Source organism: Hemitrygon akajei, chromosome 5, assembly GCF_048418815.1.
Source record: "Hemitrygon akajei chromosome 5, sHemAka1.3, whole genome shotgun sequence".
NCBI lineage: Eukaryota > Metazoa > Chordata > Chondrichthyes > Myliobatiformes > Dasyatidae > Hemitrygon > Hemitrygon akajei.
The window spans coordinates 151054726-151076557 of NC_133128.1; the positions used below are offsets into that span (position 1 = coordinate 151054726).

Here is a 21832-nt window from a genome sequence, read left to right on the forward strand (position 1 = left end):
TATAATATGGCAAAAAAAATAAAGCAGAATGGAAGGAAAGTGCACAGAGCCTGTGCTGTTTCTTTGAACAAGTTAGTCAAAATTTATTGCACTTACCCTTCTCCCCATGACAGCTTTTTTAATGTGATTATTGTTTTCCTTATGATGCTTGGAGAGCAATTTCTGTTTTTCTCATCTCATATAACAATTTTTTTCTCTCGGGTAACATGCCAAGAAATTACTCTGTGTCCTCTCTAAACTATGGTTTTCCAAAATTAGCCACACTCTTTAATTTGAGGTCTAATCAGTATTACATGAAGCTTGAATGTTTCTTCTTATTGGGTGGTGGGTGAAGTGGAGATAATGTCTCTACTAAAGGAGGTGTAAGGCACTCCTTCCCTTCACCAGCCTTCAGGTCTTCCTTGGGCAAGGTGTAGCACCTGCTTAGTACCCTGATGAGGGCTATATCAAGTCATGGGAGCAGGTGGTGGATAGTCGTATGAGCAGCTAGTGTATATCACAAGTCTTGATTATGTAACCGCTGACATCAAGCAGACAATCTCTGAAGACATATTGATAATGGCTAGGGTCACCCATCTTGTAAATACACCTGCCAGAAGAAGGCAATGGCAAACCACTTCTGTAGAAGCATTTGCCAAGAACAGTGATGGTCATGGAAAGACCACAATCACCCACGTCATATGACATGAGATATAATGAATGAACATTGTCTTCAGTGATAAGATCTTGTTTTAACAACCTGTAAAAAAAAAATACCTCCGTTATTCAAAGTCAGTGGTCATTAGCTCCAAGTCTGTCTGTTAATAAAATCATCAGTAGTTGCAGCAGCACAGGAAGAAGCTATTCAGCCCATCAATGCTAAACCAATCCTCTACCAAAGCAACTCAAGTTCCATTCACCAATCCTTTTTATTGTACATGAACCTGGAATTTTTTCCACCATGCTGTATATTTATCCAATTCCCCTCGAAGGCCTCACTGTGTCCACCACAGCTGTGGGCAGCACATTCCAGATTCCAGTGATATGTTGCTTTAAAATATTTACCCTTAGGTTACTCTTAATTCTCCTAACCTTTTCGCCTGTGATTGCTAGTCCTTGACTGTCCTGCCATTTAAAACTACTTAATGTATGTTTATTCATGTGTGATTTATTGAATTACATTACTTTGGAATGTTTTACAGTAAAATTCATCTTTCATGTGCTTGCTGCTTTCATCTTATATTACTTTAAAGACAGTATTGTCACTATTTAATATCCTTTAATGTTTCAAGTTATGCACAAATGTTGAAATTATTTCCTATATACCGGTATATCTACTTGCAGATCATTTATCTAAAAGGCTAGCGGTACAGCATGGACTCATGCAGACACAGGTTTTGAAGAGTTTTGTTTCACGTTTTATTATTTTTACAGATTAAATCAATTATGTTTCCAGTCTTCAATTATTCACAGGTGTTTACAATAGTTTTGAATACCTTGTTTTTATATTCTTTAGCCTACATTGTTGGTATTTGTAAACTATTTATTTAATACCTACTTAACAAATCCTTCAAGTTCTTAACGTAAATATTCCTATTTCTGATCTTCCTTCTGACTTGTTAATCAGCTGTGAGCTAACATCCATCCACCCCTCCCAATTTTGGCTAAGGTCCATCTAGGAGGCCACAAGCTCCAGCCTCCCTCACTTTTATCTGTTCTTCAACAACTCCAATTCCAACAACTATCCAACCTCACTACTTATTTGTAACCATGACCTGTCCTGCAATATTGTTTGGTGATGACATTTAACTAACTATACTATTTTTCTGCCTTTTCTGTCTTTTAATGCCTTATTTAAATATATATGTATAGGTCAGAGCAAGCACTTAATTATACTGGTTTAAATATTTCTCTATGACAGATATGCTTTTATTTTTAACAAACATATCTATCATGTTGAAACTTTTCATTCTTTTAAGTAAATGACACCAACTCTTGTTTATAGGAGTTCCACTATGTGATAAACTCAGATGTAGTCAGGAATATTTTGATGCCATCTTTATCAAAAACTTTGACAGGACAATTATTAACTGGTGCATGCTCTGTTGATCTATACTGCTTTTAGATCCCAACCATTGAGCATATCTACATGAAATGTTGCCGTCATCAAAGATCCTCACCTCCCAAGCCATGATCTTTTCTCAATGCTGCCATTGGGTAGAAGGTACAGGCGCCTGAAGACTAGCACCACCAGGTTCAGAAACAGTTTACTATCCTTCAACCACCATGCTCTTGGACAAAAGGGGAAAACTACACTCAATTAAGGACTCTCTTGTTATTTCATGCTTGTTATTTATTTATAATCTGCATTTGTAGTTTGTTTACAGTTTTCAGTTCCTGATGTTTACAGTTTACAGAGCCTGTTTACAGTTCTATAGATTTGCTAAGTGTGCCTGCAGAAAAAGAATCTCATGGTTGTATGTGGTGACATGTATGTACTCTGATAATAAATTTTACTTTGAAATTTATTACTGGAAAGATAGGTGGTGGGCACAGGGTCAAAGATGACAGTATGGATGGAAGGTTACTGGGAGCAGAAGAGGACGGACGGAAATTATGGGTATTGCTGAGGAAGCCCTGATTTGTGCTGTAGAATTTTGTCCACATTGTTGAGAGATGGAGCGGAGATGCCGTTGGAGTGGCAGTGTAATGGGCGCATCTGTTACTGGAAGGAGAACAGGACACCTGCTGGATGGAGAGCGACGTGATACAGGGGCTGGACTGCAGAGCCGAGGGACAGGGTGGCGCTGTCGCAGGAGGGTGAGTCCTGCACAGTCGAGCTGCGGCTGTGATCGCCGGCTGGCTTGTGGGCAGTAGCTGTTCGCCTGGAACCATCATGGCTTTCGTGACAGCGAACTGGAACCCTCTCGGCGACGTGTTTTACAGGTCGGTGTCGACGTCTGCGGCTGAAACTCCCGGTCCTGACGGCATCTGACTCCTGGCCTGGCCAGTTCTCATCTTTGTCCCCTGCCGACCCCTTACTTCCTTAAATCCCCTGGCTCTTTCGTCCTCGGCCCTATCTTGAGCAGGGAGCTTTTCCCTCCGCCGTCTCCCACCTACCTCCCTCTTCGCCACCCTCCCTGTGGCCTAACCCTTCATCCTCCTGCTTCCTTCAGGGTTCCGGCTTTCAAACACTGTTTAATGGCTGCTGCAAACAGTTTGTTGTGATGGTGTAACAGCTTAAAAAAGCAATACTTCATGTTATGACTCCTTCCTGAAGAGCTGAGATTTGATTGAGGTGGATGTAGGTGCCTGACACAGACTTTGTTTGTCACAAAGAATTTCCAGTGATTACAATTTAAGGAAATTAATGGTTGTTCATTAGAAATAACACAGAAGGAGAATTAGAATTGGGTTTATTGTCACTGACAGTCATAAAAATTGTTTTGTGGCAACAGTACAGTGCAGTCATAACAAATTACTGTAAGTTGCAGTATAAAAGTGCAAAGAGGAAGAGCAAGGTACTGTTCACGGATTCGTGGACCGTTCAGAATGTGATGGCAGAGGTGGAGGTGTTCCTAAAACATTGAGTGCGGATTTTCAGACCCCTGTACCTCATCATTGATGGTAGTAATGAAAAGAAGTTTCGGGCCTGTCGGGAAGTGACCTGGTCGAGGGAAGTGCCTGGTGTGAAAAGTGCTAGTCTTTGGCACGAGAGTCTTCGGCAAGGAGACTACGCCAGGCACAATTGCAGAGGGTGAAGACATGACCGCTAAGCTGATTCAGTGTGCTACGTGCATGATGTGGGTGGTCAGGGACACTGATGGTGCCCCCAGCTGCTACAGCTGTGGAAAGTGTGTCTAGATTCAGCTTCTGAAGGAGCATGTTGCAGCACTGAAGAAAGAACTGGATGACCTCAGGTTTATCCGCGAAAACGAGGGTTTTCTGGACAGGACCTACAGTGAGGTCATTACACCGACGATACCGGAAGAGAGAAAGGGGGTGACGATGAGGAAGGAAAGGATGCTTGAAGTACAGGAGACCCCAGGGGATGTACCTCTCGTAAACAGGTTCACCTTCTTGGAAGCTGTCAGGACAGAAGATACTGCCAGTCTGAGAGGCGGACAGGTCTGCGAGCCGAAAATTGGTGCAGAATCAGAGCCAAGGAGTCAGACATCAGGAAGAGCCGTGGTAGTAGGGGACTCGATAGTAAGAGGTATGGAAAGGGGTTTCTGCGGCAACAGGCGAGATTTAAGGATGGTGTGTTGCCTCCCTGGTGCTAGGATCCAGGACATCACGGACCGATTGCAGGGAATCCTCAAGGGTGAAGGTGAACAGCCGGAAGCGGTAGTGCATGTCGGCACAAATGACATCGGGAAGAAGAGGAAGGACATTCTGCAGCGGGACTTCAGAGAACTCGGAAGAAGGCTGAAAAGCAGGACTTCCAGGGTGGTTATCTCTGGTTTGCTTCCAGTTCCTCATGCTGGAGAGGGCAGGAACAGGGAGATAATGGATCTGAATGTGTGGCTGAGGAACTGGTGCAGGAAGCAAGGATTTACATTCTTGGACCACTGGGATCTGTTTTGGGGTAGGGATGAATTGTACAAAAGGGACGGGTTGCACCTTAATAGGCGGGGGACCAGCATTCTGGCAGACAGGTTTGCCATTGCAACACAGATGTGTTTAAACTAAGTAGTGGGGGCGAGGGGATGAACTGGGAATATAAGGATGGAATTAAAGGGAAAGTGAAAATAAGAAAAGTTAAAAAGGACAACAGAATCAATGGAGTAGAAAGCTCAAGAAGAGATCATACAGTATGGCCAACTGAAATAGGAATTGATATGAAAGGAGAGGGGAGTACTGAATTAAAAGTATTATATATGAATGCACGAAGTATAAGGAATAAAGTAGATGAACTTGAGGCTCAGTTGGAAATTGGCAAGTACAATGTTGTGGGAATAACAGAGACATGGCTTCAAGCGGACAGGGCCTGGGAAATGAATATTCAAGGATATACATCTTATCGAAAGGACGGACTGACTGGCAGAGGGGGTGGGGTGGCTCTGTTGGTGAGGAATGATATTCAGTCCCTTGCGAGGGGGGGGAACATAGAAACAGGGGATGTAGAGTCAGTATGGATAGAACTGAAAAATTCTAAGTGTAGAAAGACCCTAATGGGAGTTATCTACAGGCCCCCTAACAGCAGTCTGGATGTAGGGTGTAAGTTGAATGAAGAGTTAAAATTGGCATGTCGCAAAGGTAATGATACAGTTGTCATGGGGGATTTCAACATGCAGGTAGACTGGGAGAATCAGAATGGTACTGGACTCCAAGAAAGGGAGTTTGTGGAGTGCCTCCGAGATGGATTCTTAGAACAGCTTGTACTGGAGCCTACCAGGGAGAAGACAATTCTAGATTTAGTGTTGTGCAATGAACCGGATTTGATCAGGGACCTCGAGGTAAAGGAACCATTAGGAGGTAGTGACCATAATATGATATGTTTTAACCTACAACTTGAGAAGGAGAAGGGAAAATCAGATGTCAGTATTACAGTTGTACAAAGGGAACTATAGAGCTATGAGGGAGGAGCTGGCCAAAGTTCAATGGAACAATACCCTAGCAGGGAAGACAGTGGAACAAAAATGGCAGGTATTTCTGGGAATAATGCAGAAGGTGCAGGATCGGTTCATTCCAAAGAGGAAGAAAGATCCTAAGGGGAGTAAGGGGTGGCCGTGGCTGATGAGGGTAGTATAAAAATAAAAGAGATGTATAACATAGCAAAGATGAGTGGGAAACCGGAGGACTGGGAAGCTTTTAAAGAGCAAAGAAGATAACAAAAAAGGCAATATGCCAAGAAAAAATGAGGTACGAAGGTAAACTAGCCAAGAATATAAAGGAGGATAGTAAAAGCTTTGTTAGGTATGTGAATAGCAAAAAAATAGTTAAGACCAAAATTGGGCCATTGAAGACAGAAACGGGTGAATTTATTATGGGGAACAAGGAAATGGCAGATGAGTTGAACAGGTACTTTGGATTGTCTTCACTAGGGAAGACACAAACAATCTCCCAGATGTAATAGTGGCCAAAGGAACTAGGGTAAAGGATGAACTGAAGGAAATTTATATATTAGGCAAGAAACGGTGTTGGATAGACTGTTGAGTCTGAAGGCTAATAAGTCCCCGGGACCTGATGGTTTGCATCCCAGGGTACTTAAAGAGGTGGCTCTAGAAATCGTGGACGCATTGGTAATCATTTTCCAATGTTCTATAGATTCAGGAACAGTTCCTGCTGATTGGAGGGTGGCTAATGTTGTCCCACTTTTCAAGAAAGGAGGGAGAGAGAAAACAGGAAATTATAGACCGGTTAGTCTGACGTCAGTGGTGGGAAAGATGCTGGAGTCAATTATAAAAGAGGAAATTACAACATATTTGGATAACAGTAGAAGGATCAGTCAGAGTCAGCATGGATTTATGAAGGGAAAATCATACTTGACTAATCTTCTGGAGTTTTTTGAGGATGTAACTATGAAAATGGACAAGGGAGAGCCAGTGGATGTAGTGTACCTGGACTTCCAGAAAGCTTTTGATAAAGTCCCACATAGGAGATTAGTGGGCAAAATTAGGGCACATGGTTTTGGGGGCAGAGTACTGACGTGGATTGAAAATTGGCTGGCTGACAGGAAACAGAGTAGTGATTAACAGGTTCCTTTCGGAATGGCAGGCTGTGACCAGTGGGGTACCGCAAGGTTTGGTGCTGGGACCACAGCTGTTTACAATATACATTAATGATTTAGATGAAGGGATTAAAAGTAACATTAGCAAATTTGCCGATGACACAAAGCTGGGTGGCAGTGTGAAACGTCAGGAGGATGTTATGAGAATACAGGGTGACTTGGACAGGTTGGGTGAGTGGGCAAATGTATGGCAGATGCAGTTTAATGTGGATAAATGTGAGGTTATCCACTTTGGTGGCAAGAACAGGAAGGCAGATTACTATCTAAATGGAGTCAAGTTAGGAAAAGGGGAAGTACAACCAGATCTAGGTGTTCTTGTATATCAGTCAATGAAAGCAAGCATGCAGGTACAGCAGGCAGTGAAGAAAGCTAATGGCATGCTGGCCTTTATAACAAGAGGAATTGAGTATAGGAGTAAAGAGGTCCTTCTGCAGCTATACAGGGCCCTGGTGAGACCCCACCTGGAGTATTGTGTGCAGTTTTGGTCTCCAAATTTGAGGAAGGACATTCTTGCTATTAAGGGAGTGCAGCGTAGGTTCATAAGGTTAATTCCGGGAATGGCGGGACTGTCATATGTTGAAAGATTGGAGCGACTGGGCTTGTATACACTGGAATTTAGGTTGAGAGGGGATCTGATTGAAACATGTAAGATTATTAAGGGATTGGACACACTGGAGGCAGGAAGCATGTTCCCGCTGATGGGTGAGTCCAGAACTAGAGGCCACAGTTTAAGAATAAGGGGTAGGCCATTTAGAACAGAGATGCGGAAAAACTTTTTCACCCAGAGAGTGGTGGATATGTGGAATGCTCTGCCCCAGAAGGCAGTGGAGGCCAAGTCTCTGGATGCATTCAAGAGAGAGTTAGATAGAGCTCTTATAGTTAGCGGGGTCAAGGGATATGGGGAGAGGGCAGGAACGGGGTACTGATTGTGTATGATCAGCCATGATCACAGTGAATGTCGGTGCTGGCTAGAAGGGCCTAATGGCCTACTCCTGCACCTACTGTCTATTGTCTATTGAAGTGTAGGGTCCCTAATAATGGATGCTGCCTTCTTGAGACATGGACATTTGAAGATGTCCTCAGTGGTGGAGCAGCTTGTGCCTATTATGGAGCTAGCTGAGTCTACAATTGTCGAAGCCTCTTGTGTTCCTGTGCATTGATGTGTACATATCAGACAGTGATATGATCAATCTGAATGCTCTCCATGGTATTTCTGTACTCATTTGCTGGAGTCTGTTGACCTACCAGATCTCAAACTCCTAATGAAGTACAGGTGCTAATGTGCTTTGTTTGTATCATGATTGTACATCAATGAGTTGGGCCCAGGATAGATCCTCTGAGACGATGATGGCCAGGAACTTGAAGCTACTAACCCTTTCCACCACTTAGGACTGGTGTGTGTTCTTGGGACTTCCCCTTCCTGAAATCCTTGGTCTTGCTGACATTGAGTGCAAGGTTGTTGCGACACCACTCAATTATCCAATCTGTTTCTTTCCTGTACACTGCCTCATCACCATCAAAGTGTCTGCCAACAACTGTGATATCATCAACAAGTTTATAGATGGTGTTTGAGCTATGTCTAGTCACACAGTTATGGGTGTAGGGTAGAGCAGAGCAGTGGGCAAAGCACGGATCCTTGATGTGCGCCTGTGTTGATTGTCGCTGAGGAGGATATGTTATTACCGGTCCATAGTAACTGTCATCTCCCAAAGAGGAAGTCAGGTATCCAGGCTTTGAAGCTTGGTGATTAGTACTAAGGGGATGATGGTGTCGAATGTCAAATAGTTACCAATAAGCAGCATCCTGACATTGATATTACTGTTGTCCAGGTGGTTCAAAACCCAGCTGAGAGCTAGTGAGATTATGACCTGTTGTGGCGGTAGACAAATTGCAGCGGTCCAGATCCCTGATGAGGCAGGAATTAATTATAGCTATAAAGAACAACAAAAAAAATGTAAAAATAAAACAAAAGGAAAACTTAGATGTTAACGGGCATACCTGCAATCACCAAAGTTACAGAATATTTCTGGAAATATTAATTCTTTTTATGACTTAGAGACATGCCATGCAAAATCAAGGCACTTATTTGCTTGATGCTCAAAAGGTTTATTGATTTGTTAACTGTGTTTTGCACCCTGTGTAGGAAGTTCGACCTGTATTCTGAATGGATGATTAAGGACGATATAAATAACTGTTTAATTGCAGCTGCACCATATGGTGGTCCGATTGGTAAGATATTCTCTTACTAATTAATGCACCTTTTTTGATCCTTTCTCACTTTTTACCAATGTTTTGTTCCCCGACTGTTAATAATGTCATTAACATCTTTTGCAGCGTTGATCAATGAATCCCGCAAGGAAAGGTCTCCAAGTTTCCGTCCTGCTATGGAAATATACTCCTCATCGGGAAATAGGATAGTCTCCTTTCCAGTGAGCTTTATCTTTTTTTTATTATACAACAGTTTGAAATCAAGCTTGGCAAATAAATGACAACAGATCTCAAGAATAGTCTATACCAATATCAACATTTATGTTTTACTATATAATAAAATTTGTGAATTAAATAATTATTGCTTAAGGTACTTAAGGAAATTGGTGGTATGTTCAGTCCCAAAACAAACCTGTCGAAAGAGAGGGGGAAGAGACTTCTTAGCAATTTATGAGCCTTCTCCATTGTAGGGGGCTTTTAATATCTAAATTAAAAGCCAAGTAAAAAAAAATTAGCTAATGAATATATATTGTGTATGGTACATTTTACTCTTTGCCTGGAAGGTCTTTTATCCTTTTTTGTTTATGTTTGTATTCAACTGTAATTCAGAGAACCATTAAACCCTTTTGTTCCTTTTGTCACTGCAGTGGAAGAGTGGTGTAGTGGTTCACATTGGGTGGACGACAGATGAGGACCTACTCTGTATACAAGATGATGGGACTGTTCTAATCCACAACATTTTTGGCACATTTAAGAGACACTTTAGCATGGGTAATGTAAGTTGCTGTCAAACGTTACTACATAAAAACCATCACCCCCATAAAGAGATTGTATGTAGGATTAGTGTATATACAGTATTTATCCCTCCCATGAATCTTCATCTTTTTCATTTTACATGATTAAATCAGTATTTAGCAGATTGGCATTTTATCTGCAGTAAAGACTCGCCTACTTTCAAACTTAATTACTAGGTGTTGCATTTCAAAGTTGGTAAGCTAAATCGACTGATTGGATCATGAGATCACATTCAGTTTCATTATCTGGTCTGCTCTAGCAAGATCTGAAGAGCTGCTAAAATTCACTTTGATGACAGTAATGGACTGGAGGCAAAATCATGCTTTCCTGTGGCTCCTGAGAAGAATGCACAGGATCAGTAATGTAAATTATGTTCCAAAGTGGAAAAGAGCAATCGTTCTATAGGACTGAAGATGCTCAAATCATATAGAAATATAGTTTCTTGATCATTAGAGTTGGGAAGAAAATTATGAGGGAATGGGGTTGAGGGAAAATGAGTGGAGGAATTATCAAGGAGCCAGGCTGGTGGCTGATGGATTTTTATTTAAGTCACAGTTGGTATTTTAGCTCATTGATCAGACCAGAAGCCAATGTTTTCCTAAGCACTTACACTGTGGCCAACATTACCATAAATAGGTTGATTGTTTATTCACCTCATTGCTTTCTAGATTGTCCTGTGAATTCTGGATGCTGATTTAAGTTGAAGTGTTGTCATTGAGTGTAATTGTACAATGAGGTGAAATGTTATTCCATTGTTCCATCCCACTCCAGTCCTTAAGGAATGCATTCAATAGTAGAGAGTGCTTTGCTTTGCCTACAACTTGTGCCATTCTGATTTGGAAGGCTTAATGGTGAAATTTTATGAAACTCTCCTTTCAGCACAGAAATGCTTGCATTTGAACACAAGGAATTGTTTTTAATTCAAAGGAAATTTGAATAAGTTCAACTTAAATTTGACCCAGATAGGCAAGTTAGAAATTGCTGTTTTTGAAGTAGGATGGGGATAATTTAGAAAGTATTTTCATCCATAGGTACAGTTACTTTTCTGTTATTGGATTTAAAGAGGTTCTTACTCTGGTATGAGGTAATAACAAACGATGCATGGAGTCATGAAAAAATATAATGCATTTAGATCTTCTGATACCAATTTAATGTGTTACAACTCTATCTCAAGCAGGCTTTATTGAAATGTTAAATATGCAGCATTAATGTTACTGATTTGCTGTCCAAAACAATGAAGTTTCGTGATTTTTTTTTGAAGGAGGTGTTACAGAATCAAGTTATGGAGGCCAAAGTTTTCCATTCTGCTTATGGTTCGGGAATCGCTATACTGACTGGGGCTTTTCGTTTCACACTTGCCACAAATATAAATGACCTCAAACTCCGACGACTTCCTGAAATTCCGGGTAAGCGCCAACCTTCAACTGTGGAATCAGGCTTCAATGTTCAATTTACATTTATTACTAAATTTAATTCTATTTAGTAAAAATAACATTTATAAAAAATGTTAGTAGATTACTTCTAAACCGCTACATGCCAATTTGACTACCTTTTTGTCAATGAATGTAGTTGTCATCCTTCCTGTTTGAATGCCAAAAGAAAAATCCATTATTGAGTTGACTCATCAGGAAGTGAAATGGCTTCAAACTAATTAACTGTGATATAAGTTACATCCCATGCAAGCTTTTTTGGGTTACCGCCCCCTTGGCTCCCAGACCATATCACCAGCTATTAAATAAAATCCTTGAAAAAATCATTGATATACAATGCAGTGAAAGAAAATAGGAACAAATGCAAAGCTAGTGACAAATAATTGAAAAAGTTATTTGAAGCTACAAATAAAATGATTCTTTAATTACAGTAAGAACAATTTTCTTCATCAATTTTAGAGGGAACATGAATAGTCCAACTGTTCACTACTTAGCAAACACGAGGAAATCTGCAGATGCTGGAAATTCAAACAACAACACACACAAAATGCTGGTAGAACACAGCAGGCCAGGCAGCATCTATAGGGAGAAACGCTGTCGACGCTTCGGGCCGAGACCCTTCGTCAGGACTGGTCCTGACCCTTCATCACTAAATTGCTTTTTCAACTTTCAGTGAGATAGATGGGCTTGGCGCAGTGATATCTGCTTTGATCATGTTGAATATAACTCAGTTCAGTAATTTGAAGTCTTGTTTTTTTGCTTTGAAAGAAGTTGGGTGACTGCACTGAAAATGCACTCCACTAAATATGAGGTTTGAAAGGCAATAAAGAATATCTTCACTCTTTTCCACACTGCAGGAATGCATTCAGAGATTTCTTTCTGCGTCCAAAAGTCTTAATTTCAATTTTTTGACCTTCACTTCAGCTGTAAGTTGTTTCGTAGCTAGATCAGTTCTTTCTCCATCCTTCCTGTTAATTCCAAATTACAAGTTCTCAGGAATGGATTTATTAGCAATATGGAATTTGGATTGAGAGAAGATCCTGAAATCTCTATGACATGTCCTTATGCACCTCACACAGGTGGGCACAGTATACTTGATCATCATCTGGTGTCCTTTCTTTCTCTTCCAACTAGAGAGGTTCAGAAGTTGGAAAAGGTGGTGACGGCCAGTGTTGCACTTAAGTAGGGCTTACTTGGACAGAAATGTGGAGGGTACTGAATTGACTGATAAGATTCACATTATTTCCTTGCAATTGAAAATTAATTTCATTAAACTTTGTGAAAAATTCTGACAAAAAATGTCAGAATTTTTGAATTGATTACTGACTGAAGCATTTGAGTCTTCAAAGAATTTTATCACTGTTTCAAAAAGAACTTTAGAAGCATCTCAGGCAGTTTCCTTTTGAGAGCTATCTTGAGTTCTGTATGCAACATCAAGCATTCGAAATGTTCATCATTCTCAATACAAAGCTCTCGAAATTGTTGAGACTTGAGAGCATGGGACGATTTTATTTACTGCTGTGATAACAGTATTTAATGATATGTGCAACAATCAATTAGGTTTTTTGTGACAAGATGTTGTCTGTGAATTACACAGTGAATGGTAAATATGTTATGTGCAGCTTTTTTCAAAGAAGTAGTAACTTTATGGTGGCATCCTGTCATTGATGGTGCCCCATCTGTTGTACAAGCAAGAATGTTGGTAAGCGGAATGCCCTCTGAAAAATTGCTCAAACAACTCAAATATTGACTCCCCCTTTGTACCTGTTTCTAGTCCCCTTGGAAGTAACAAACTCTTGAACCATGCTTACATCTTTTATGAAACAAACAAAACCATGATGCAACGATGTTTTGCTTGGCAAAGGTGACTCGTTCAACTGCAGAGCAAATTCTGTTCTCCTAAGGATGTTGCACATTTTCAGGCATTTCATCTATTTGTCTTTAAACAGTGTAGTTGTAATTGGACTCGTAACTTATGTAAAACTGTAACACGAGTGAATCTGCAGATGCTGGAAATAAATAAAAACACAAAATGCTGGCAGAACTCAGCAGACCAGACAGTATCTATGGGAGGAGGTAGTGACGACGTTTTGGCCCGAAACGTCGTCACTACCTCCTCCCATAGATGCTGTCTGGTCTGCTGAGTTCTGCCAGCATTTTGTGTTTTTATGTAAAACTGTACATGCTTTCTTCTTGCTGGTGCCATCAGGAAGAAGGTACAAGAGCCTTCGGACTCACCAGCAGGTTTAGGAATAGTTTCTGCCCCTCAACCGTCAGGCTCTTGAACAAAGTGGATAACTTCACTTGCCCCATCCCAAATGTTCCCACAGCCATTGAACTCAATTTCAAGGACTTTTCATTTCATGTTCTCAATAGTTATTGCTTATTTATTTATATTAATGTTTCTACTTTTTGCATTTGCACAGTTGTCTAATGCACTGTAGTTGATAGCCTTAGTCTGGTGGTCGTTCATAGATTCTGTTTTAGATACTATACAGATTTGTTGAGTATGCCCACAAGAAAATGAATCTCAGGGTTTTATATGGTGACGTATTTTGTCTTTGATAATAAAATTTACTTGAATTTTTCTTAGAACCTCCCTTTCTGATAGCAGAATCAGTTCTTCTCCAATTGTTTGGGGCCTTCCAGATTTGGCAATGAGCAATGAAATGTTGCAAGAATCACACAAGCCATCACTGTTTTATTGTGAAGTGCTGGCAAACATGTTTTGAAGTGTTTTCTGTTATTGAATGGTTTCATGAAGTGACTGAAAATAAGAGAAGTTCTTGTTTGCTTTATCAGACTGTATTCTCTTCAAATGTTCAAGAAGCCTGGACAGTTTCATTGCTTCATTTGAAAAACCATTTTCATGCAACAGACACATTGTTGGTTGTTTGGTGCTAATATAAATTTATATTTCAGCTACTCCACACTATACTGTCTTCACTTCTTTTTCATTTGGTCTGCTTCTGCCATTTTTGTTATGGATTAATAAGTTATCGTTTAAGTCTAACCTCAAGCGCTGCGATCAATAAAGGGGAAAGATATCATGTCATCTTAGCTCAGGCAAAACCTGACCCTGTGCCTGAAGGTACATAAAGTGGGGCAATGATATCTCAATTAGGCTGTGGGCTAGAGAAATGCGGTTAAGACCATTTGAAAGGACAGATTCTGAACTTTACCCCATTGAATACCATTCCCTAATTCACAGGCATTGTGTCATTGTGTGATTAGAGTACGGGAATCATACTACACAGCAATAATGCATAGGCCAGGCCCCGAAATAACACAATTTCTTCAGTCCAGATTTCTCATGGTATGCCAAATACAGAAGTGTCACATTGTTTTTCAACAACTATAACTGCTTTGAGCAAAATTTAAGAGAACAGTGGGTTAGCAAGAGACGATATGATTATGTGATCAACATTATCAATTATGAGGCACTGAGGATCCAATGATTGTAAGTAACTCATTTCTTAAATTAAGCCTGTAAACCCTTAGCTTCCTCCTTACAACCGAGCATACCCCCTACTGCCTGCTTTATCTTTATTGCCCCCTTAGAAGCACCCACCGCCTCCAGGAAGGTGATATCTCCCACTTAGGGATCCACTGTTCTGTCTTACCATGAATGAACTCTGATAGAATGTTGATAGTTACATGTTTAAAAATAATTGGGCCCTTTGTGGCACAATGGGATTTATTGATTTTTAGTTTGTGATGTAATCATTAATATCTATAGATTATGTTATAAGTTGTTAAAACATTGTAGAAGCTGCTTGATACAATTTCAGTTCCAACACACATAGGTTGAATTGTATTTGAACAATTGAAATATTTGTAGAAGTAAGTTTTAAATAGATTTAAATTAATGGAGAGACCCAACATTGAAAAGAATTCACCTGTAAAAAGGATTTTGTACTTGATGACTCAAAATGTATCAAAATTAAAGTGAGGCTGATTGGTAATCGCCATTAGCTTCATGAAAGGTCGAAATGCACAACCAAACTCAGAAATTGCAAAGTTGCTGCAGGAAATGCAGCGCTCCCCTGTTAACATGAAACTATCTTGTCATCTGCCTTCCCATTGAAATGATTGAGCATTGATTGTCAAAGCACTCTTACAATGTGTTATGCATCAACTCAAGCTAGTTCAGTTCCTTTGGCACTGAATAGCAAAAAGCTGTAGATGCGGGATTTCTGAAATACAAATGGATATTAAGCTGGTCAAGAAGAATCTATGATGACAAACAGAACCAACATTTCAGATTGACCTTTCATCTCTATTAAGAAAATCTATAAATTAAACATTAATGACAGATGGAGTTCAAGCCAGGTAAGTGTGATGTGGTTCATTTTGGTAGGTCAAACATGATGGCAGACATGATAGTAGTAATGATAGACTCTTGGCAGTGTGGAGGATCGGAGGGATCTTGGGGTCCGATTCCATAGGACTGTCAAAGCTGCTTCGCAGGTTGACTGTGTGGTTAAGACGTCAAACAGTACATTGGCCTTCATCAGCCTTAGGATTGACTTTAAGTACCGAGAGGTAATGTTACAGCTATATAGGACCCTGGTCAGACCCCACTTGGAGTACTGTGCTCAGTCTGGTCACCTCACTACAGGAAGGATGTGGAAACTATAGAAAGGGTGCAGAGGAGATTTACAAGGATGTTGCCTGGATTGGGGAGCATGCCTTATGAGAATAGGTTGAGTGATCTTGGCCTTTTCTCCTTGGAGCGATAGAGGATGAGAGGTGACTTGATAGAGGTGTACAAGATAATGAGAGGCATGAATATGTGGATAGTCAGAGGCTTTTTCCCAGGGCAGAAATGGCTAACATGTGAGGGCACAGTCTTAAGGTGCTTGGAAGTAGGTACAGAGGAGATGTCAGAGGTAAGTTTTTTACGCAGAGAGTGGTGAGTGTGTGGAATGGGCTGCCGGCGACGGTGGTGGAGGCAGATATGATGAGGTCTTTTAAGAGACCCTTGGATAGGTACTTGGTGCTTAGAAAAATAGAGGGCTATGGATAACCCTAGGTAATTTTTAAAGTAAGGACATGTTTGGCGCAGCATTGTGGGCTGAAGGGCCTGTATTGTGCTGTAGGTTTTCTATGTTTCCCTACGTTTCTAACATGTTTTAAGTTGTAGAGAAGGGAGAAGAATAGAGTAGAAAGAAGTATTCTCTGTGAAAGGGGAAAAATTGGAGAGACTGAATAGCACAAGTGGTGATGCTAGCTGAGAAAAGGTGATAGTTATTTTTATTACAAATGATCCACGTTGAATCTCATCTATGTTTGATAGGAAAAAATTGATTAATCTTTACCTTACAAATCTAAATGTGTATTTAGTAAACTACTTAAAAAAAGAAAGGAACAAACTGCTGGAGGAATTCAGCAGGTCAAGCAGCATCTGTGGAGAGAAAGGGATGGGTGATGTCTTTCAGCAAGACCCTTTGTCAAGACTTGCTCTAGATTCCTACAGTTTGCAGGCTGTTGTATCTCTCTGAAAAGGAAGTTGGTTAACAATTGGGAAGAAATCCAATGGAAAATTTTAAAAAAACACAAAATGCTGGCAGAACTCAGCAGGCCAGACAGCATCTGTGGGAGGAGGTAGTGACGATGTTTCGGGCCGAAACCCTTCATCCTGATGAAGTTATTTTTATGAATGAAGGGTTTCTGATGAAACCCGTTTTGGCCCGAAACGTCGTCACTACCTCCTCCCATAGATGCTGTCTGGCCTGCTGAGTTCTGCCAGCATTTTGTGTTTTTATTTATTTCCAGCATCTGCAGATTCACTCTTGTTGCCGGAAAATTAAAAAAGTTATTATTTGTTATCAATTGCAAGACTGTTGATAACAAGATGTGACTATGTCTAGTCCAGCTTTTCATTGTTATAATTAATTACCTACCTGAACTGCAAGTAGCCATCTACCACAATTTTTCTTTGGCATGAATCATTGATGCTGAATACTGCTATTTACTCCTCTCAGTTCCAGCTATTGGAGGAAGAGACAGCAGCCAGTTGCAGCAACAATAAAAGGACAATTTGGTATGGGTTAGGACATAATGAGTCAGTGCTGGAGAAGATATTGAGAACTAGTCTATCTAGCTGTTAAATGCAATCATTAGACTGGAGGAACCCGTCCAACTGGAGGTTGGATTGGTCTGGCTGCAGAGGCCCAGACGTGAGAGGAAGCTAAATGCCACACATGCAGCAAATCACACACACTGTTTGCATTGATTACAACTTATCAATAATCTCCATGTTATTTTTCTACACATTTTTCTGTCTTGTCCTTGGCTGCAATTTTAAAGTTCCTCTTGGAATTTAAGAATGCTCGTAATCATATTATGATTGGCCTAGTGAAACCATCAGGTAGTATTTCATTATTATTCATAGAGATTATAAAGGAGAACATCATTACATATTTAAAACATTTGATTCTGAAAGCTCTGAATGCTTTTCCAACAGGATTAAAATGCCCACCATCATGCTGGGCTGTTTTGATGGAAGATCGACAGACTAAAATTATTCTGGCCAATGGAAAGGATTTGTATGTCTTAGATAATGGATCCTGCCAATCTGTGGTAAGCAGAAAATCTGCCCGAGCATTGTAGGAGAAGCTGGATATCTAGTGCATTTCACACATGAAGCTAAATGCTGATTAAATCGTATTTCAGTATGTGCCATCTTAGTGGTGTCTAAGTAGCCTGGGCAACCGAACAGAGATGTAAATCTGAATGTTGCTATTAAATGATGGGTTACTGAATAGGTAGGATCTGAGCACTGAGATATTCATACCCAAAATAGCACTACATCCTGAGTCTAGATACTGCACTGACCTGAGGCTAGAGAGATCACTGGGCTCTCAATTCCTTTAGATCAAATAAGATGCATCTGAAATAAAATGACATTGTTATTTGTCATTCCGGATTTGTATGCTTTAGCATCTACTCCTGAAATTACATTGCAACATATTTTAAAAAGAATTTGTTATTCTGAAGTTATGAAAGTTACAGATAAAGAGACATTTATTTATTCCATGACTTCCAGAGATATTGAATCAGAAAGAAATAAATCGATTTATGATCTTGAAGTGGCAATGCCTCGCTTAAGGTTATAGTGTAATTTTGAAGGTATATTTCACATTGTAATTTAAGAAATACAACAATCAATGTCTGGGTAAAGCTGACTACATTGCCTGGAGCTTGGGATGCTTGTCCAGGAAGAGAGCTAATAGAATCAGTACTAATAGGCTCACTATAGCATAAGGAGACACTTTAATGAGCACCATTGTTATGTGAACTGCTCTTCCTATTGCTGCACCAGGAATTTTGCGCAATCCCCTCTCTCTTTTGTTGCTCCAGATACCTGGTGTGACCCCCTGCCTGCTTGCTGCAGTAACGAAGTAGTGATCTTATCACTCCATGGTTCAGTGCGGAGTGTACCACAATCAAAATGTGTTGAGTCTGAGTGTTTGGGCTGGTAATGGGTGGGGCTGGAACGAGTTGCGCAGCAGCTTGGCAGTTAAATGTGAGGTTCAGGACTGCCCTCTGGGTAAGGGACTAGTGGTGACTACTCCATGTGTTTTGGACCATCCAGATCCCACAGTTTTTCTTTTCCACTCAGTGGCTAAATTGGAAACTGCTGCTATTTCAACCTCTGTTTGGCTTCATGCCCCCCCCCCCCCCCCGCCCCATCACAGATTTCTATAGATTAGTTTTCATAATCTTTCTGAATTGACTTAAACTGTTAAGTATATTACACATGATTACTAATTGGAAGAATGTTTACTACACATAATGACACATAAAATAATTTTTTTGTGGCACATTGCAATCGGTCATAAGTTGCTAAGATATGGGCTCAAACCAAAAATGGTATGTCGCTATTTTCCAATGTTAACTGGTCATAAAAAGAAGCAGATTATTTTACAGAAGAGAAAATTGGAGAATAAGCCAAACAACAGCACTTATATGGCAAATAGGTGAAGAGAAATATTTTTTTCTGAATGCCAAAATATTAGAGATAAATGTTACAAAAACCTACAAAAGAATAAGTAAATATAATTTACTTTAAGTAAGCTTTTTCTTTTACAGAGTCCTCCCGGTCTTGGGCCTCAAGTATCTGGATTTACACAGATTGCAATTTCATTCAATTATAAACGGCTTGCTCTGTTCACAGACACTGGCAGCATTTGGATGGGTTCTTCTTCTTTGAGGGTGAGCAATCTAAATGTGATTGGACATTTTGCGGCATTCAGACGTATTGAATTCTCCAACTTTAGATAATTTTGGGATGCCACCTGATCTGATTATTTCCAGCATTTTCCGTTCTTATTACAGGTTTCCAGCATCTGCAGGTTTTTTTAATTTGATATTTGAAGCATGATTGTAAAGATTTCTTAGTTATCATGTTCAAAATTTTTAAAACTGCAGATACGAGAAATCTGAAACAAAAATGAGTCCTAAAACACTGCAGATTAGTCAACATTTTTGGAAAGAAAAGTAGAATTTACATTTTTGGTTGGTGACCCTTCATTAGATTGAGGGCAATTATGAAAGCCTAATTTTACAGGGAGTGATCTAATGCAACAACATGAGCTTGTATGTGGCAAAACCTGTAAGAAATAAAATATGATGTTGAGCTTCATAATGTAGTGAGGTCAGCAAAAACGCAATCAGAGAGAGGCCACGAGGTACGGAGCTTATGGCTCAGAAGGCTTAAAAGCATGACTGCCAGCTGTAGATAATTAAAACTGGGTCACCCAGGAAGCCAGAACTATAGGAGCACAAATATTTCAGAAGATTGAAGGGCTTAAGATTACTAAGATAGGCTGAGATGAGGCAGTTTGGGTTTTAGAAAATAAGGATAAAAATTGTAAAGTTGGGACACAGGAGCCAATGTTGATCAAGTAACTCATGGAAGGAGGGTCCAAGGAAATTGGTGGGACATGAGCAGCTTTTTTTTATGAGCTATAGTCAACAGGAAGCAGAATTAATGAGGTTGGCCAGGACTGCATTGGAATAACTACAAACCCCATTTCCAGAAAAGTTGGGATATTTTCCAAAATGCAGCAAAAACAAAAATCTGTGATATGTTAATTCACATGAACCCTTATTTAACTGACAAAAGTACAAAGAAAAGATTTTTAATAGTTTTACTGACCAACTTAATTGTATTTTGTAAATATACACAAATTTAGAATACGATGGCTGCAATACACTCAACAAAAGATGGGACAGAGGCATGTTTACCATTGTGTTATATCACCTTTCCTTTTAATAACACTTTTTAATCGTTTTGGAACTGAGGATACTAATTGTAGTAGATTTGCAATTGGAAATTTTGTCCATTCTTGCTTGATATAAGACTTCAGCTGCTCAACAGTCCGTGGTCTCCATTGTCTGATTCTCCTCTTCATGATGCGCCATACATTTTCAATAGGAGATAGATCTGGACTGGCAGCAGGCCAGTGCTGTTGTAGCCCGTGCAGAATGTGGTCTGGCATTGTCCTCCTGAAATAAGCATGGACATCCCGGGAAGAGACGTCGCCTTAATGGCAGCATATCTTCGCATACATGCAACTCACCCATGCTGTGGGCACTGATGCACCCCCATACCAGCACAGAGGCTGGCTTTTGCACCTTTCGCTGTTAACAATCAGGATGGTCGTTTTCATCTTTGGCACGGAGAACTCAACGCCTGTATTTTCAGAAAAACTAGCTGAAATGTGGACTCATCTGACCACAGCACACGGTTCCAAGTCTTTCGGTCTATCTGAGATGAGCTCGGGCCCAGAGAACTCGTCGGCGTTTCTGCATAGAGTTGATGTATGGCTTCCTCCTTGCTGCGTAATACAGTTTCAAGTTGCATTTCTGGATGCAGCAACGGACTGGGTTAAGTGACAACAGTTTTCCGAAGTACTCCCGAGCCCAGGTGGCTATAATTGTCACAGTAGCATGACGGTTTCTTAGGCAGTGCCGCCTGAGGGCTCGAAGATCATGCGCATTCAACAGTGGTTTCCGACCTTGCCCTTTACGCACTGAGATGTCACTGAATCTTTTCACAATATTATGTACTATAGATGTTGAAAGACCTAAATTCTCTGTAATCTTGTATTGGGAAATGTTCCTTTTGAACTGACTAACAATTCTCTCACGAATTTTGGCACAGAAGGGTGAGCCACAACCCATCCTTGCTTGCAAAGACTGAGCCTTTGATGGACGCTACTTTTATACCCAGTCATGATACCTCACCTGCTACCAATTAGCCTGCTTAATGTGGAGTCTTCCAAGCCGGTGTTACTTGAATATTCTGTGCACTTTTCAATCTTATTTTAACTCTGTCCCAACTTTTGTTGAGTGTGTTGCAGCCATCAAATTCTAAATTTGTGTATATTTACAAAATACAATTAAGTTGGTCAGTAAAACTATTGAAAATCTTTTCTTTGTACTTTTGTCAGTTAAATAAAGGTTCACGTGAATTAACATATCACAGATTTTTGTTTTTATTGCATTTTGGAAAATATCCCAACTTTTCTGGAAATGGGGTTTGTATCTTCAGGTAACAAAGTCATGTATGTGAATGCTGAATTAGGTGATTATATGTGTGGAAGTAGACAGCTTTAGTAATTGTGGGTAGGTGACTGGCTGTTTATCTTGTGTCCTGATACAACACGGGTTACAC

General features: G+C 40.2%; 1 protein-coding gene across 1 annotated transcript in view; it reads left to right on the forward strand.

Moving 5' to 3' along the window:
- Positions 1-2809: 2809 nt before the first annotated feature.
- vps16 (VPS16 core subunit of CORVET and HOPS complexes) overlaps positions 2810-21832 on the forward strand; it is a 75220-nt gene continuing 56197 nt past the window's right edge. The window contains exons 1-7 of the mRNA XM_073046875.1: positions 2810-2925; positions 8856-8941; positions 9047-9141; positions 9568-9696; positions 10977-11121; positions 17615-17730; positions 19243-19365. Of these exons, the coding sequence (XP_072902976.1) occupies positions 2876-2925; positions 8856-8941; positions 9047-9141; positions 9568-9696; positions 10977-11121; positions 17615-17730; positions 19243-19365 (744 nt within the window). The 5' untranslated portion in view covers positions 2810-2875. The remainder of the gene's footprint in view (positions 2926-8855; positions 8942-9046; positions 9142-9567; positions 9697-10976; positions 11122-17614; positions 17731-19242; positions 19366-21832) is intronic.